This window comes from Macrobrachium nipponense, chromosome 8, assembly GCF_015104395.2.
Source record: "Macrobrachium nipponense isolate FS-2020 chromosome 8, ASM1510439v2, whole genome shotgun sequence".
In the NCBI taxonomy this organism is placed as follows: Eukaryota; Metazoa; Arthropoda; class Malacostraca; order Decapoda; family Palaemonidae; genus Macrobrachium; species Macrobrachium nipponense.
The window spans coordinates 31,018,987-31,038,415 of record NC_087203.1 but is presented as its reverse complement, the minus strand read 5'-3'; the positions used below and the strand labels follow the sequence as shown (position 1 = coordinate 31,038,415).

At 38.7% G+C, this 19,429-nt stretch overlaps 1 protein-coding gene across 2 annotated transcripts in view; it reads right to left on the bottom strand.

The window, feature by feature from the left end:
• LOC135222637 (uncharacterized) overlaps window positions 1–19,429 on the bottom strand; it is a 93,230-nt gene that overhangs the window by 16,332 nt on the left and 57,469 nt on the right. The window contains exons 1-3 of one of the 2 annotated variants that reach the window (XM_064260768.1): window positions 11,645–12,164; window positions 6,208–6,396; window positions 4,787–4,891 (exon numbers count right to left, since the gene is read on the bottom strand). In XM_064260768.1, the coding sequence (XP_064116838.1) occupies window positions 4,787–4,891; window positions 6,208–6,396; window positions 11,645–11,710 (360 nt within the window). In that variant the 5' untranslated portion in view covers window positions 11,711–12,164. Of the gene's footprint in view, window positions 1–4,786; window positions 4,892–6,207; window positions 6,397–11,644; window positions 12,165–19,429 lie in introns of those variants that run through there. The other variant, XM_064260769.1, reaches the window with a different exon arrangement.

Sequence of the window (19,429 nt, the reverse complement as noted above, 5' to 3'; positions counted from 1 at the left end):
GCATTACAATGACTTCTTGTAGAAAACCATTTATAAATTCCTAGTTTATAAATAGAGAAGTATTAAAACTTGTTTCATTAAAACTTGTTTCAGATAGTATAGTACACTTTCAAAGATCTTTTACCACCATAAAGAATGGAGAAATGGACTACTGAATAACTAGTACAGTACACTTATAATTAGTAAATCTACAACTGCAGGGCTCCCTTAATAATGAAATTAGGCTCCCTTAATAATAAATTAAGAGGGTTTGGGATTTCCATTAATGGCCAACATGCATGTACTATTGCAGAATGTTCCTACACGATATACAAACCCTTGGTCCTTTACATATGAATTACTTTCAGCATAGGCTGGAATTACGGTGGTTAGGCAGTAATTACCGTCTGATAGGTGGGTAGGCCCGCCTGCCCGGATGTAAACACCACTTTGCTTTCGGCTGTCTTCCGATGAAGACGTAATTTTGTGAGCTCTTGCTGACTAGCCGTTAATAATTTTCCCAGAGGGATCTTTGATTTTTTAAAATAAATACGTATATACTGTGTTTGATATCCATAATTAATTGAATTTAATAGTTAATATGCAAACCCACTTTTTCTAATAGCCGCCTTTCTACTTTGTGTTAAGAGTCACGGGCAAAGGTATGCCAATATTTATTAATACATATTTTTGCCCTTTAACCTTAGGACCACAGTTTAGGCTTAGTACTTGACCGTGGTTAGGACGAGACATGTATTCATCCGAAATTTATGCTTATGCTTTGGAAATTACTGAGGGGAACTTCGGAGGTTTGTCCTTTGTTTCTTTTGGTAATTCCTCTTCCCCTTTGTCCTTTTGCTAACAATCGGAGGAAAAGGGTGCGTGTGGTGTTGGTGATTGGGAGATCTCTCATTTCGGAGGGTGGTGCCCTTGGACGCGAGAGGAGTATCCTTATAACTTTAAATCATATTTTCTTTCTTTTACAGGCTAACAGTGGTGATAGTGATTACAACAGTAGATGGTTGGATATTTCTTCATGTTGGTTATCCTAACCTCAGAATTGTACCTGTGACTCGTAGCATGCTGTGATATTGGTCCTCGAGTGTGTGTACAGTGTACTGTTGTTCCCCTGCTGGAAATCATATTCATTTACCACTGCTATCCTGGAGTTATGTCACTGGACAAAGCCTATGCCGCTGCCCTGTTATTATTAACTCTATTCCTGCTGGTAAATATACCTCATCCTGTAGGAGAAGTCTTGCAGAATCTGGAGAAGTCGAAGAGGAAGAGAGCTTGTCAAGTCGTCCATCTTCCTCTTCAGAATCGTCATATTTTTCATCAGGCTCCACTCCTCCGACTTCTAAGGCTCCATGCCGAAGAAGTAGAAGGTAGTCAGTCTCCCAACTAAGAAGTCTCGTCACACGACTTATAAGGGTCTGCATCCTCAAACTGAGGAGGCAATTGGGTCTTCCGCTGGCTCTCCCATTCCTTCGGGAAAAGGAACCATCACACTGTCCCCATGGCTTGGCGTGTCAAGAGCCGTAGAAGCGCAAACTTTGGTTCGAACTTCTGCTGCTAGTCTTAGAGGTTCTGCCCCTAAGATTAGTTCCGTGTCGGGGGCTCGTTTGTGAGTGCACGTAAGTCTTCAGATTTACATGCGTCCAGAGTGCTTGATGCCGAGTCCGCTCACCGTCATGACTCGGACATGGAGTGGAAGAAAGGAGTGAGTTGCTCAGGTGAATCACGCCTTGCTAGTGATCACTCTCACAGTGATTGCTCAGTTCCCAGGGTTGACATGACGGTCCCGCGGGACTGTGCACACTGAGACTGGTAGGGGCTCCCCCATTCGGTCCTCTAGAGAGGTTTCGGCCTCAACAAGGACTTGGACGCGTTGGAGGATGGTATTAGCTCTCTCTAGGCAGGTGCATGCTCAGCTCCACCCAGACGATGGTCACGTTCATGTGACCAACCGGTCTCGGTGGCAGCAAACGTTTTGCCTGCCATGCGAGAGTTTCGTAACCCTCCTCGGGAAAGCATTTTCTCCACACCATAATGCTTAGCATCCCTTTCATACATGCATGTCATGCACAGTTAAATTCAAGCATTAAGGAGAGTCCTCCCTTATTCAATAAATAATGATAGTAACCCAACATCAGCTTATGCCACTCGGGAAAAGTCCATCTGTTTTATCTGTTTAGTGACTGAAACATGAGCACTCTTGGATTAGGCATTAGTGTGAAAACAGTTTTAACAATTAACACAGAATTCATGGGCTACAGTTTATAGTATTCTTAATATTCACTTTTAAGATGGGAGTGCATTCCTTCCACAAGACCCACTGCCAACCTCACAAACACAAACTTGCAAGGGAGAGACATGGTCGTTTGGAGCAGACAGCAAAGCAATCCTCTCGCTCGCATGAACACAAACGTCCATGAAAAAAACATGGTTGTGTGGGGCAGACAGCAATGCACTCCTTTCGCTTGCAGCAGAAGACAAAGTTACAAAGTCCTTAATCCTCCGTCTGACACAAGGGCGAGGCAGAGATCGAGAAGAAGCAGGAGAAGGAGTGAAACTTCCCCCTCTACGAGATCTTTTATTAGCAGGTGGAGGGGAAGAAACACTCTGTTTACGACTCCTCTTCTTCGTAGAGACAGCAGAAAACTTCTCTTGATAAACAGAGTCCAGCTTGAATCAACGCCTCCAATGGCTCAGCGAGAGGTGATGACATCATAACGACGGGAGGATGAGCAGCAACCGCATCTGACATCATAGGCTGAGAGGACGCTGGGAGTGACGTCATGACATCTCTAAGGCCAGCGCTGGTCGATGGCCTCACTGGTAGAGCGCGATAAGAGGTAACCCAGTGAGTGTCGACATTGACAAAGGCGCCCAGCTAGGTGGCAGCACTAGAGAGCCAATGTAGAGGACTCCTGGGGGAGGTGGGACTGCTAAAGGTGCCGGGGGTGGGGGGGATACATGTGTAGGGCTGATGCCTTTGTATAATAAGGCACCCTGTGAGGTTATTTAGACCTGCAATAATTTATGCTAAGGTCGGTTTGTTATCACTCTCCATCCTCATTGGAGTGTCTTGGATTTCGATGATAATTTCTAAGTCAGTATCTTCTTTGGGTATGAAGGCGAAGATGTTTCAAACTCATGATGATAATTTCTAAGTTCATTCAGTATCTTCTTTCTGATGCGAGGTTCTATGGTTGAAAACACAGAGTACAAAAATATCTGTATTCTTGCTAAGTCTACATTGTGAAGATCAGATAAAATTGTACAGGTCTGCCAATGATGATGGCTAATTGAAGTCTGACATACAATCTGGTTTACAATCATAAAGTGAGCAGACAGTAGCTCGAACATACGAACATACACACAGATGACATAGATTACAAGTCATGTAGGCTGCCTGGGTTATAGGTCACTGTGGTTGTCTCAAGCAGGAAGCTTTGCCAACCGTTTACAAAACAATAATTTAGATGATGACCAGACACTGACTGATACAACACGTCATCTTGGCCTACTTTATCTTACCTGGTCTGATCACATTCCTGCAAGCAAACTGGTTGACCTCTTGGGTCACTGGTTTTAATTAATCATAGTTTTAGTTTTTATATATGAAATTACATTCCATATTTTTCTATTATGTAACACTTACACGTGCCTCCAAGAAATACAACAACAGGCTATCCAAGGAGGGTGAACCCCGTAGACCAAGCGACGCCCAAACAGCCACCATCTTGGGTGACTCAAAATCTAAAACTAAAGAATTAGATGGCGTAGCCTCCTTCCTCTCGGGAGGAGTAATTGAACCCGAGGGAAAGGGGGTTACAATAAACATATCATTACCCTGAGGGACTCCCCATACTTCCAATGATGAATCAATGGAAGAAAAGGAAGGTGACAGGGGTACAAATGAATTTGCAACAGGGAGTGAGCTTGTGGAGGAGGGAGAAACCGAATCATGCAGACGAGAAGAAGCATACAAACTTCTTGTAAAACACCCTCCACTACGACTCAGCCAGGAACGACATTCCGGGCAGGGATTAGTAATAGAACAGTAATTAGATCAGCACCTACTGCATGTCGTATGAAGATCAGCGTCCGTAGATACTAAAAACCTGGAGGATGGGAATCCCTGAATACCAGGGCACATGCATTGATAAGGGTATGAAGACTTGGAGGAATCCATTACGAAACACACACTCAAACAACAAACACACTGAAAATGAAAGGAAACACAGCCACAAATCAACTGGCTTGGAAGGAGAAAAAGCATAAGCATCTACCATCCAAGGCGGTTAAGAAAAGACTAACGTGTCATGAAGTGCAGTGCACGATCTCTGACCAGCTATCACCTTGTACGCGCAGGAGTTGCCAGATCTCACAGATTCCTTGCTATACAATCTTTGATTGTTTTTTAGCCGGTTCTCCAGCTGGTGCTTAGATTTATCCTATTGTTAAGACCAAAGGTTTGTTCTGCATATGAACAATGCTACTTTTCTTTCTTTGATAAATAATATTGGTGACTGCCAAACTTCCGGTTCCATAGCTGTAAAATAGAACAGATGAATCAAATATACGTTGATTAAATTATATGAATGAGGTAATCTATATTCTAGACTACATGAGACTTCTGATGGCCATTAGCATAGGACTAAGTTCCTTCTTATTACCCAACAATGCCATTAGCTCCTTCAACAGACAGGAAACAAAGTACTACGTAACATTCTTCTTGAATACCCTTTGATTAAGAATTAATTTACATACCGGGCCTAGAACAAGATATTCTACTTACAAGAGCAGCAACTGTAATAGAACTGTTGACACACTCCTCTCTCGTGAGGGTGATTATAGAACCCACAAGCATTAGTACAAGTGCAGATATATTGAAGCAGACATCCTGAAAGACAAAAGAGCACTACAATATGAAGTATTATCATCGCTTATATCCTGTAGCAAAACAAGATATTCAATCCCTCTCTATTTAGCTTTACATTGTTTTCACTGTTAAAGTTCAAGCTTCCCATTCATAGGGTTAGGTCAGATGGCTCTTCAGTTATCTGACTCCTCTACCTTTCCTCAGACAGCTGCCTTCTCCTTTACTCTTCTTCCCCAAAGTACTCTGCTATAAATTTCTGGTTACTGAACATCTCGAGGTGGTTCTTCATTTATGCAAATTTCATGGTTAATTCAGTGTCTCATTCTAACATACAGTACTCCAGCCATGAATTTGCTGTCAAACCTTTTCGGAGTGTCCTCAATTTTCTTGACGAGTTCATGGGGTCACTGCATAAAGAAACTAACCTTGTATAAAAAAAATAAACCATAAAAAATGGGTTACTTAACCGTAGTTCAGTCTACAATTCCAACATTAATAATGTTGCTACCCTTGTCCTTACTGCCATCTCACCTCTAGTCTTAATGTCTGTTATATTACTGTTTCCAAGAATAATGATCTTTAAGATCTACACCTCCAACACAGCACGAGCATCCTCTTCTGAGCCTACACCATATTCTCACCTTACACGTTTTAATATATATAAAAAAAATCCCATACTTCATTCAATCTTAGCAATCCTTGGCACTTCATCTGACACCTTGTTGCAACCATTGCAGTATTGCATTTGCTGCTCCATCCTCCCTGCAGTGTTTAGAGGGTCTCTTTCTGGGATGCACTTTCATTACATTGGGAATTTAGAAGCTGGTATCTTAAGACCTTCTTAAAATAGTCACCTGTTGTATGAAGATTCTCAATTTCTTGACAAGGTTTTTAAATTTTCAGCATTGTGAACTTCAACATCTAGCAACACAGTCAATTCTTAAGGTTAAATGTTAACAAAGACACTTGAGTACTGAGCACTAAGAGGGCACCCCACCTGAATACTGATACATATGCTATGCCAAATGTGCATTAATTGCAAGCAAGTATCTTTTTGATGCAGTAACCATTCATGAACCCTGCAGTTCACAAAAAAGATAGCAGACAAAGAAAATGTGAATAATCTTATACCTGGGTAGTAATGATACTCTGATAAAAAAAATGGATTGAAATTTTTCAACAAAATGTCCAAGAAATAGATTAAATTCATAAGAAATGATATGTTAATTCAGACAAAATTTCCTAAAAATGAAGCAATAAGGGTTTTACAGTAGTAATTGGATCATTTATATGTAGCACTATCTGCCAAGCTAACCTATGTTACATGTAAAACTTACCCCTTTGACCCAAGCTGGAGTTGTAAGTGGATTTCGCCTGCTAATAAGCACCATAACAGCTGATATGTAAGAGACAAGAGTTGCAAGAGTACAAGCAACGCAGGGTAGAATAAAAACGATGATAAAATTCAGATCGCTTGAACACTTGTTGTCCACCAAAAACAATATCATGGTGGTCACCAAAACTACCTGGAAAAAAAATGTTTGAATACCTTTATCATTTTATATTCAAAATTGTTTTATGAGGATAACTGCATGTGTAATTAAAGTGTAATGTAAACTGGACATTTTCACAGTGCACTACGGTTTTGAGAAATGACTCATTATAAAAAAATGAAAATTCTTATCTTATCAGGACGACTTTATGGCCAAATGTGAGTAAGAATTGTCAAAAATTAAACGGCAGGAGAAAAAATTGGGACAATAAAAGATGCACGAATGAGAGTAACAGTTAAAGTGTCTGGAAAATGAGAAAGGTGATTGTGCTCTGGAAGTTGAATGGAAGGCGAAGAAAGTTTGGGTTGCCTGAGTTAAATGAAGGATAGTGTTCTAAAAGTGCTTGAATGTTTGTATACAATATTTCCACAGAAGAATTTCCACAACTACGTACACCATGGAACCTACTAACCACAGTCATCAGAAACAAATTCATGAATAACCACAATCGAGAACATAAGGGGGAAAAAGCCAACGAAGAAAATTATTACAGCATGCTTTAGTAGAAACCTATGACATAACGAGTGACTGGAGGTATATATACTATTATTCGATGAAAAGTAACTCGGAAGAAGGCCGCTTTCAAACTTCGTTGAAAAGTAGGGCCATCTGGAAGGAAGGATACAAAACATAAATATAAAAAAATTAGTTTCACATGAACAAACTGAAAATTGTCCCTAAACTTCGTGGTTGATAAATAAGCTAAGGTTAAAGTTAAGATGAAGGGGCTGTAAAGATGCCAGTAATACTCAAAGGTAATTTCACTGACTCGGAAGAGGGTGCATGTTTGTGTTGGATTTACAGGAAGACAAATGTGTAGAGATATTATGAAATGCGAGATTGTGTAACACACACACACACACACATATATATATATATATATATATATATATTATATATATATATATATATATATATATAGATATATATATATATATATATATATATAATATATATATATATATATTATATATATATATATATATATATATATATATATATATATAAACGACATGACATCAGATACTTTGTAAAAGAGAATGCAGTCGTATGACTGGGCTGAATTATCAATAGAGGGTAAGAAACCAAAGCTGGTGATTAGTACTAAGAAACTAAAAGGAAAATCCTGAAAAAAAAAGAGAGGGCAGAAATTTGCGGGATATGACAATGGACCTAAATGGGATGAGAGTTTCATAGAGATTCATTTCATTTGGTGTTATTGGGTGTAATAGTTTCAAAGCTGCAAAGATAAGATACCTTGTCATATTTTGCTCTCGTTTTACTTATCTACTCCATTTTAACTAAGTAGGGCGAGATTTGTACTCAAAAATATTATTTTAGGGTGAAGTGAGGAAATCAGATTGGAGGTAAAATTCCTGTTATTCCCATAAGTAACTACTTGCGCTGCCTCAATACCCTCTGCCTACTGCGTGATTCTCTATTGCCTAAACAAGGCGCTAAGGACTAGAACGTTGCACGAGCAGAAATAACTAAAAAACGACTGTCATCTGATGAATTCAATGTAACAAGTTGTAGTCGTTCAACTTCAGATAAATAGTAAGCTAGTCTCTTTCTGTATTTATTTTTTCCTACATTCTCCTGATAAAAGGTTTCTCGTCACTTCTGACATGTTGAGTAGCGGCAATACTTTCTTATTGCCGTAACCATTTCGTCAACAAGCAGAAATGGCAACAGAAATGGCTATCTTGATTATCCACTTCTTCAATGAATATTCTCAGCAACATTTTCAATAAAACTATAAAAGAAAATCGTCCACGAGCACTTAAGATACATTAGCCGAACTGCAGTTTGTTTGTAAATTAGACACCAACAGGACAGGGAATATTGGCAACACGTTTCAACACTTATTTCTTACATATAATAATGAGTTTCTGAAACACTGGGTTATCCAAACCGATAATCCGTCTACGATCTCACTTAGTTTACGATCACGGCGTTATCTGACACTGCAATTCTTATCTTGATTTAAAACCTATTTGGTGACGCAGAACCATTAACGTTCCATGGGCAAAATTTTACGTTAATGAATCAGCGCGTATACTCACTCGACTGGTAAGTTGCTGGCTGGGCAACTGAATTACGGTAGGAGGGGAAACGTTACAGTTAGTTTTAGGCCTAATTTTATAGTTTGTTGGGAAAACTTGTTCATAACAGTCCTTACGCCGATTTCCGGTTTTCATGAAAGTTAGCAGATATCGTTCCCCTGAAATCTAGGATGGCAAGACTTTTACATAGGGACAAGATAAATGATGAATTTACTTCAACCGTACAAACAAACGTACTTTACCGAAATGCCTGTTGTTTATATCCATAAAAAAAACCTAAGGATAAATAAACCTGGATGATAATTGATTGATTGATTGATTATGGAATTTAGGGCATAGCCCAAGCGCTGGGACCTGCAAAGGTCATTCAGCGCTGCAGTATTATATGATTAAATGAAATGAATTAGATGAATGAATACATGAATCAATTAAAAGCTCTCACACAAATGACCAAATAAAACCAAGTAAAAACACCGAACGACACACAACAACCAGGACCAAGACGATCTCACATCACATATCAACCAAACCAAAACCATTCACTCTCACTCAAAACCCCTGACACTGCAACCAAAGAATCCCACAGCCGAAGTCATACAAACACACACACAAAACCAAATACACAAATAAAAAGAAAAAAAAACTGACATGCATACATCCATTCAACACCATTTAACCTTCATTAAAAACAGCAAATAAAATTTGTAATAATAATCAGGTACTTAAAATGATGACTATGAAAAAATAAAAAATAAAATAAAATCAACACAAAATAAAATCAATGAGTTAAAATTTGCCATCAATTGAACTTCATAAAAAATCTCAATACATTTTAAAAAACTCACTAGTGCAGAAATATCTGCTTTGTCATCTAGAATATCGGCAAGAGATTTTCCATCAAGGTGGAATCTCTGCCTCTGTTCTCTGTAATTTACACAATGCACCAAGATGTGCTCCACTGATAAGGTTGCATCACATCTAACACACACTGGTGCACTGCCACCTTCTAAAATAAATTTATGCGTTATCCTAGTGTGCCCAATACGAAGTCGCCCCAAAACAATTTCTGTTCTCCTCTCTTTTTGAAAAGAAGAGGGCCATTTTTCTATGCTTTTCCTTATCTGCTTATATTTTTTATTGTTGGCCAAGAGAGGGGAGGACCATCTCTCTTGCCACTTCCTCAAGATGTACGACTTGATGGATCTCTTCATATCTATATGTGGCACTTTGGTTATCTGATACAAATTACTCACAGCGGCTTCCTTTGCATATCTGTCTGCCTCCTCATTCCCGCGAATTCCAACATGAGCCGGGATCCAGCAGAAACATACCAATTTCCTGCGACACGAAATCCAAAAGAGCCACTCCTGGGCTTTTTGTACCAGAGGATGAATTGCATACAGCTGCTTTAATGAATCTAATGCACTTTTTGAGTCACTATATATTACAAAATCTTTCTTATTCGAGTTATGAATAATTTCTAGAACTTTAACTAAAGCTGACAACTCTGCAGTGAATATGGAAGCTGACTCAGGCAATTTTGCCTCGTAAATTTCATTCCATGCACACTGCACCCAACTCCACTATCAGACTTTGATCCATCAGTGTAGATCTTCACTTGTCCATCATGTTTACGGTCATGCTCCAGAAAATTAGCTTTTATCTCTTCCTCAGACTGTTGTTTTTTTGTCTATTTTCTTGGAGCATAAGGAAATCTTGGGAATAAGCCATGGGGGTACAGAGGATGGTTTTACTTCTTCAACTTTTTGGCGCTGAATAACCATGTCATTTAAACATTCCGACTGTCTTATTTGAAAAGGTTTTGAAGATCTTTCACCAAATTTTTTTAGTCACACTCCCCTAAAATTTTCCGTGTGGGGTTCTCTCGAGAGCTTTTTAGTCGCATGGTGTACCGCTCTTCTCTTCGCAGATCTAAAGGAAGTTCATGTGAGTCAATGTAGATACTCTCAACGGGAGATGTCCTGAAAGCACCTGTACATATCCTTAATCCCATATTATGTACTACATCCAATTCCTTTAACCTGGACTTGCAGGCAGATGAATATACCTGACAGCCATAGTCCAGTTTTGATTTACATAAGGAATCATACAGCTTCAATAAACTTTTCTTATCAGCTCCCCAGTCGAATCCCGATACCACCTTTAAAATATTGAGGGATTTTTTAACCTTTGTTTTTAGAGAGTCAATGTGACTACGCCACGTTAGCTTGCTGTCAAATATTATGCCCAAAAACTTTACTTCTTTTTTGTAAGGAATAAGACAATCCTTCAGTTTCAAATTTGGGATAGTTTCATTGCGGGTACGTCTGGTGAAACGAACAGCCACAGTTTTAGATGAAGAAAATCGGAAACCATGTTCATCAGCCCATTTACTGATGACATTTATTGTCTTTTGCAGGTAGTTACAGGCTGATACAGTGTCGTATGTGGTGACGTAGATGGCAAAGTCATCCACAAATAGTGAAGCCCTAACTGGAGCGGAAACAGATTTCACAATATTATCAATAGCAATGGCAAAGCAGGTAACACTCAATACGCTGCCTTGTGGGACACCTTCTTCCGTCTCATAACAAGAAGAAAACTTATTCCCGACTCTAACTCTAATATATCGGTCCCTTAAAAAGGAGTTGATAAAGTTTAACATATTGCCCCTGATTCCCATTTCATTGAGCCGTTTAACATGCCAGATCGCCATGTTGTATCATAGGCATGGATGATGATTGATAATAATTTTTGTATACGACCCCAAATTATTCCACAACGGCCTCCCCCCACCCGGCAACGCCACTGCCTAACAGGTAAACACTACTATCACTGTAAACGACAGTGGTGTTGACATTTCACTTGTCCCTCAGACTTTGGCGGTGCCAGGATTTCCCAGTTTGTTTATGTATTCGTTTTTTTTTTTTTTTTTTTTTTGTGGGGTGGGGGAGGAGGGGGCGCTGTGGCATAATAAGGGGTCGTTGAAAAATTATTGTAATATGATCCAGGTTCAAGATTTTTCAGGATTTACGTAAATATTAATAATGGGTAGTACGTAATTCATCACAGAACGTTTATTTGGACGGTTTGCTGCAAACTACCGTTACAGTGACAGCAAACTACCGTTACAGTGACAACACACATTTGCTTACCATTTCGACAACTTTGAGAATTGCTGGTGGTGTGAAGAAGAAATGGCTTCGTCTGTACACTTCCATCTTTCCTCCTTGATGCCTTAAGCGACCGAATGGAGTAACGTTTTCAACCTGCAATTTTTGTCTAAAAAGCCCGACCTAAAACCGTTGTTGTATCTTATACGATAAAACTTAAATTCTTGTCTCACGAAAAGTTTCTGTGGGGGGGAGGGGGGAGGGGGCAAATGCCACTTCTAACACAAAACTATTGTAGTCACTTCACTACTTTTCATTCAAGACAAATTGCGCTGCTTGAATGCGCTTGATCCACGCATAAAAAAATATTTAGCAGACGTCATCCTCCTGCATCAAAATAGTGTGTAACTAACTATTCTCAATGTTGACAGTATTTTCTCATGTCTTGCGCAGTCTGGTTCAGTCTAGGCTACAGCTGCAACGTCCAAATTCAGCACTAACCCGTAGCCAGGCGTACCAGTCATCCGGCAGGGCTCGGGCCAATAAAGTGGAAAATGAAAAATGACATTAGTGTGACTTGACCGTGATTTTGAAAGTAAAGTTGGCTTTTAAAGTCATTCTACAGAAGCGGCTGTCTGTCCCTGTACTGATAACTGAACTGATAAATGCTTTCGTATCTCGAGTACATGAGATAAACTAACATCTTTATTTGATTTATGTGTTGATTACGGAAGCGCAACTAACATGATACCGTCATGCTCTGGAAATTTCCAGATTTCCTACGACCATTTCTTGTAGTGTTTTTGCAACCACAAACCTTATAGCACGATTGTGTATCAAGTTATTCAGCCACTACTTTTTCTAATATTTTTAGCAAACAAGTCATGAATCACCATAAATAAAATCGTATGGCTTCTGTATGCCATAAACCCCCGTGGTTTAGCAACTGGCAACCCGTTATTTTATCTATGAAAAATGTGAACTTTTCTACACTTAATAAGAAATGAATAATTAATTATCTCTGATAAATAGCACTCACCAGGAATTACGTGCTAATCCGTGTAGGATTTTTGGCTTTAAGACGGGTACTTTTATCGATACCATGGTTCTTAATTTGAATATGAAAAAAAAAAGGTTTCATGAACTTTGCTTAAGTAGTCGATAACTGACCACAGATAGGTGTTCAGTGAAAAACAATACAACTCATCTGTGAAGTTCTTTGAGCATCTGCAGATGGTTGAAACTGAATTTTCTCCAACCTAATCAAACTACTCACCAAAACCCGGGCGCATATTCTCGAACTGTAAGAGAGTATTGAACCTTCCCTGAAAAAGCAGGACGCCATATCTTAAAAACTAACCACAAAATCAACTTGAATATAATATCGTTGTATCCCACACCCAAATTCGTCTCGACTTGATTTAAGCAACTGTACTAACCTAACCTAAAAAGAAGGGAGGGGGGGGGGGGGGGGGGGGGCGACTTGTGCAAATACTAGTATTCATCTTGGGAATTTTAAACCTGGGCCCGTTTAACAAGAAAGCAGTAAACAAATCACAAGCTCACATCAGCTAACAACTAACAGCTTCAAAAACCAAGGACCATAAAACACCTTGCCAACGGCACAAGACTCCCTCGCTGCCCGAACCCCACAACATCCTTAACAAAGGGCCAACCGCTTCGTAGTAGGTTCCCTTGTAGTCACTGCAGAAGTAATGAAATTCACTCATCATCCCACAATGTGTTTGGACGCAACATTAAACCAAAGTAAAGAGCCAAGTAAGGGATAAAATGTTTTGGGTGTAAAACACTTATTCCTAGCTAACCCAAAATACTTCTCATATGCAAGCGTAAATAAAGATTCGTGGGAAATTTAGTTTTGTTCTTGTGACGTCACAATGGTCCGAGAAAACTCGGGTAGCAAGTCATAGGGACATGAAAAGCAGATAAACGCACCCTTTCAAGTTTTAACGCATTTGCATAATTACTGTGATTTAATCAGTGTAATTTAAAAAAGTATAATAGTTTATGAATTTACCGAACTACCAAAATATTTCATACTCTGCAATCAGCTTTAGATGTGTTATGGGGCCTACTTGCTTTTAGGCTAGAGCACGTCACCTTCATCAAACTACCACTGAACTACGAAACTGTCCGTTAACAAAGCGTGATCCGACCTCCAGCTTATTCAGCCCACATGGAAGATTTTCCTCCTCACGCATAATTAGTAAACATTATATTCCTAACTTTTAATGTAAATTAAAACGTGCTAAAATCCACAGTCAACTAGAGCCTTGTTTCATTTAAAAAAGTAAATAAATACGCTATACTTTATTAGAACTAATTTTTCTGTACTGTTTAACATGCACATTATTTATTTTTTTAAAATTTCATTCTAATAAATATATCATCAATATCCTATCTTAAAATTCCTGTATCTATAAATCAGTGCGAAACCCCTTTCTCAGACCTTTTTATGTTCTTCCATAGACCTTTTTCTAACCCCCAACAGAAGAACAACAACGTAGTTTGTAAGTTTATTCTTGAGTAATCGAAAAGTATGTTATATGAGCTTCAAGGATTTTCATTCACAACAAAATTGATACGTGTGAATTAACTTGGATGAATGCAGCATGATGCTGCTTCGTGTCTAGAGAGAACTATGTTGATGTCTTTTTTTTTTTTTTTTTTTTTTTTTTTTTTGTTTCAGGGAGTTTCTGGAAACCCTCCCTACTGTGAAAAGGTGCAGTCAAATGAGCGCTGCCGTTTAGGGATGGATGGCTGATCGAGTTGCTAACTGAAATAAATGCATAATTCAACAGCTCCCGGTACTACATTTTAACACTGGAAGAACTTTCGAGTTCCATCAGCGATGGCGGTGCGCTGCGACACTGATATATATATATATATATATCTATATATATATTTTTTATATATATATATATATATATATATATATATTGTGTGTGTATGTGTGTGTGTGAGAGAGAGAGAGAGAGACGCAATTGTATTCATGTTTTATCGTACTATGGCGCCCCTTTAATTTTTTCCCACTTAATGATATGTGATTATGTAGTATGGGAGATCGTAAACGAGTTTCAATCTTTAGAGTAGATCTCCGAGTCCAAAAGTCTGGCCACCCCTGAGCATATCTAGGTCGTAACATATCTGACCAACCACTCTTTCCACTCGACCAATCCATCTCAACACCGATTTGTCCTTCCAACTGCAACAGCCTTGAGTCTTTTTCTTCTGTCCTCTGAATATTTCTCCATCTTTCAGTTCTTACTGCAATACGTAATACTCAAACAGTCCATGTTAGTGTCCAGGTGGTTAACGGAACACCCGAATTTGATCAGGATTGAATAACCTGAACCCAACTGAAAACTTGCATGCATCTGTAAACGTTATTCACTTTTTCAAGCGTACTTACTTTAAATGTTTTCTTTGCTTTTAAAATAACCTTGAAATGAGTGCATTTCAACTGATTCTCAGGAACAAAATAACCTTCATAGGCGGTATTTTATCTCTAATACTAAATAGTACCAACCTTGACTCTTGTTCGATAAATAACTTCGGCATCAAATAGTTCATGGCAATAGGTTTTCGGCAAAAATCAAGTGCTTGTTATAAGATTTTCTATTCCTTTAATTCAGTAACATATTCGATATCTGACTCTGGAAACGTGGTATTTGGGCTGTCGGGCAAAAAAGAAGAAGAAAAAAAAAAGATATTGTTCTGAACACAAGTGATTAGCGCTGGCCTCTGCGTGATGCGCAGTTACCAGCTTGTTGAGTTGCCAGTTAGTGCAGTCAGGGGCGTTCCTTGACATTTTGGGGCCCTGGGCTCCGGGGCACAGCCCCATTTGGGCCCCATTTTATGGCGTGGGAGTCGAGCGAAGCGAGCCGAAGCAGCTGGGTGGTCCGTGAAAATGTTTAGAATATGAGCAATTGTGGGATCATTTTAAAGGCACTTGTAAATGCCAATTTCAGACATTTTATTTCTTAAAACTAGGTGTACATTGAATAATTGAAGATCCACTTAATCCAGTTAAACAAAATGATAAAAATGAGGATAGCAGTAATGTACTCTGATGGTGATATGGTGTGGAGGGAGTTAAATGAATCAATATTGATGGAAAGGACTCCATTGTGTGAAGGGAAGTAGACCAGAGTGAAGGAAGTTAGAACAGAGTGAATGGAGGTAGAACAAAGTTTGGGCCGGTAGAACTGAGTGAAAAGAAGTTAAGAAAGGTTTATAACCAAAGCAAGACTTCTGCGGAATTTATTCAAGATAAAGATGACATGTTTGATAAGGAACTACATTCTAACCAGTTGATAAGGATTTAGATAATTTTTGAGATAACTAAAGTCCTTAGAAGAGGTCAAGCAGTGCATTAATCTATACATTAAGCAAACATCAGAAAGGAGAAGTACAAGCGTTGATGATGACCAAAGCGTGATTTCTGTCAGAGGAAAATAAATTACTAAGCAGAAATGGGGTGGCTCCGGAGAATATCCAACACAGAAATCACGGAAACATTTATACTTTAACTGCTGAATCGTGAATGAACCCCACGGGAATAAAACTTCCATATTAGTATCTGCATAGTACACCTACACATAAGGATCGTCAGCATTGTGTCGAATGCTTTATCCAGAGGTGGCCAAACAGTCGATCGCGATCGGCCACTTGTTTGGTCGATTGCCGTTCCCCCACAATCCTATATAAACAAACATAAACACAAGCATATATATATATATATATATATATATATATATATACATATATATATATATATATATATATATTGTGTGTGTGTGAGAGAGAGAGAGAGAGAGAGAGAGAGACGCAATTGTATCCATGTTTTATCGTACTATGGCGCCCTTTTAATTTTTTCCCACTTAATAATATGTGATTATGTAGTATGGTAGATCGTAAACGAGTTTCAATCTTTAGAGTAGATCTCCGAGTCCAAAAGTCTGGCCACCCCTGAGCATACCTAGCTAGGTCCTTCCTTTCCTAACATATCTGACCAACCACTCTTTCCACACGACCAATCCATCTCAACACCGATTTGTCCTTCCAACTGCAACAGCCTTGAGTCTTTTTCTTCTGTCCTCTGAATATTTCTCCATCTTTCAGTTCCTACTGTTATACGTAATACTGAAACAGTCCATGTTAGAATTTAAAACTTCTTTTTCACTTCCATCCAACACAAACACTTCACTTCCATACACGAGCGTTGGTTCAAAACCTATTCCTGCATACCCAAATAGACTCACCTAAACAAAAATGAAGGACTCAAGGCGATTGCAGTTGAAGGACAAATCAGTGTGCTGAGACGGATTGGTTGTGTGGAAAGAATGGTTGGTCAATTATGTAAGGAAAGGAAGGACCTTGATATTCGACACGATGCTGACGAACCTTAAGTGTATATGTGTACTATGCAGATACTAATATGGGAGTTTTATTCAGCAGTTAATGCATATTCGTTGCTCCATTTTCCTGGTTTCCATTTACCTTCTCATCCTTGTTCATATTTACTCTCAAAGTTTGTATGTGCTTCTAAATTGACTAGTCTCCACAGCTTTTCACCATCCCCAGTCCAGCATATGAGCAAACTATCTTTTCTCTGACCTCTCGCATCACTACCTTAAGAGATCTTGTCCAAGACCACCATTTTAAACTAAACATGTCTCTATCCCGCCCACTTTCAAAGTTTTACATGGACGTAAAATAACTTATCCACTTTCCTACACATTCTGATCTGTCCGCATTACCTCTATTGACTGTATCGTAAGCTTTTTCTGGGCCCTTGTAAGCCATGTGTAAGTGTTTACATAATAAAAATATGGAATGTTATTCCATATATATAAAAGACTAAAACTAAAGAGGTCAACCAGATTGCTTGCAGGAATGTGATCAGACCAGAGACGCTAAGATGACGTATACCTGTGGTCATTCATTTGTTTTGAAACATTAGTCCAAGCTCACTGCTTGAGACAACTACCGCGACCTATAATTCAAACGGCCTACGTGATCTGTAGTGTGTCTCATTTTGTATGTATGTTCATATGTTCGAGCTACTGTCTGCTTCCTTTATGACTTGTAACCGAGATGGTAGACAGAACAGAAAAGAATTAGCCATCATCATTGGCAGACCTGTACCTCTTTACCTAAGCTTTATCATGTAGTAGGGAACAGAATAGAGTTAGCCATCATCATTAGAAGACCTGTACAATCATACCTGATCTTCACCATGTAATCTCAGAAGAATATATGTATTTTTATACTTCGTGTTTTCTACAAGAACCTCACATCATTGCCGAATCATCATGAGTTTAACACATCGTCGTCATAACCAAAGAAGATAATACCGACTTCGTAAGTGATCTACAAACCCCAAGACACTCCAATGAATATGGAAGTGCAATACCAACCGACTTAGCGTAATATTATCGCAAGTCTAACATTACCTCATAGGGCGCCTTATTATACGAGGCAACAGCCCTAATACATGTACAAAAAATTAAAAAGGTGATTTTAGGAAGACGCAATGAATATGAGCTCAACTCAAAACTGTTCTTCCCTTAACAAACCTTTGTTCATCTGCTTATTTCCATTAAAATCCTATCATACATTTTCTCCGTTACACAAAGCAAAAATTATGCTTAGCCTGTGAAACCTTTTACACAATGGAATAACTTTTCATCTCATTCATTCCATTGAACCCATTCCCTCATCTCGAGATACTTTACTAACCCTGACCATTTGTTGTCCAATTACTGTCACCACGTACCACAGCATCTCACAATCCCATCAACCCCTGGTGATTTTCTCATTCTTCAGCAACAACTTGCAAATCATTCTCAGCCACAGAATTAGGCTAACCCTCTCCCCTGTCGTACCATTCATCTCATTCAACAAATCGCCAACATGAACACGCCATCGACCCGAGACTGCATTCACTCCAGACAGTAGTATCTCTCCACTTGTCTTTTATTTTACAACAATACGTTATTCCTTAGGTTTTCGGTTTGCTTCCTGCAGTACATGAAAGTGCTCAATGGATTAAGAGCCCTGATTTGGACCTTTGGGCTTATCATAGACAACCGAGACAAATTCAAGGTTGTGATGAAATTAAAACACACACATGCTCAAAATCACAAGCAATACTAAGTCCACCCTTGCCAAACCAATAAAATGAGCATTATTCATTAATAAAAATTTTTTTTAAACAAACGAAACTCGGAGCTTTGGTGTCACACGAGCAATCCTGAAACTTAGTGTGGTTACCCTTCATAAAACGTATAACTAATAGTTTTCTGTAATTCTAATTAGGAACGTTTTCTATGGCTTCATATGTCTATCGCAAACTACAGAATGAAACTTACGAGAGAAGACTCTTTGAGTATTATGTAATATTTTTTGTAATTTTCTTTCTTTACCTCATTGCAAGTAAAAGCATAGAACAAGATCACAGTTCAATTTGTACCATGGCATAAAATTTGAAAACGAATGTGGATTAAAGTTGAATGGAGTTTGGCCACAACAATCATTACAGCTACGCAACATAACTGATCGCAAGGTCCTTAAAATATACTATGAAAATATATTTAAAGGACCTTGGCAACTTGCAGAGTCAGATTCACAGGTCAAAACGTGCCAAATTTGGGATCGTAACGGATCTTCTCGTGAATATTGTAGATTACATCATGTGACGGTAACAAACATTACAATTGCATTGCAATGATAATATTATGCTATCGAGTTCAACATGCATCCAGAAGACGTGACGTGTATACTACTACTACACACACACAC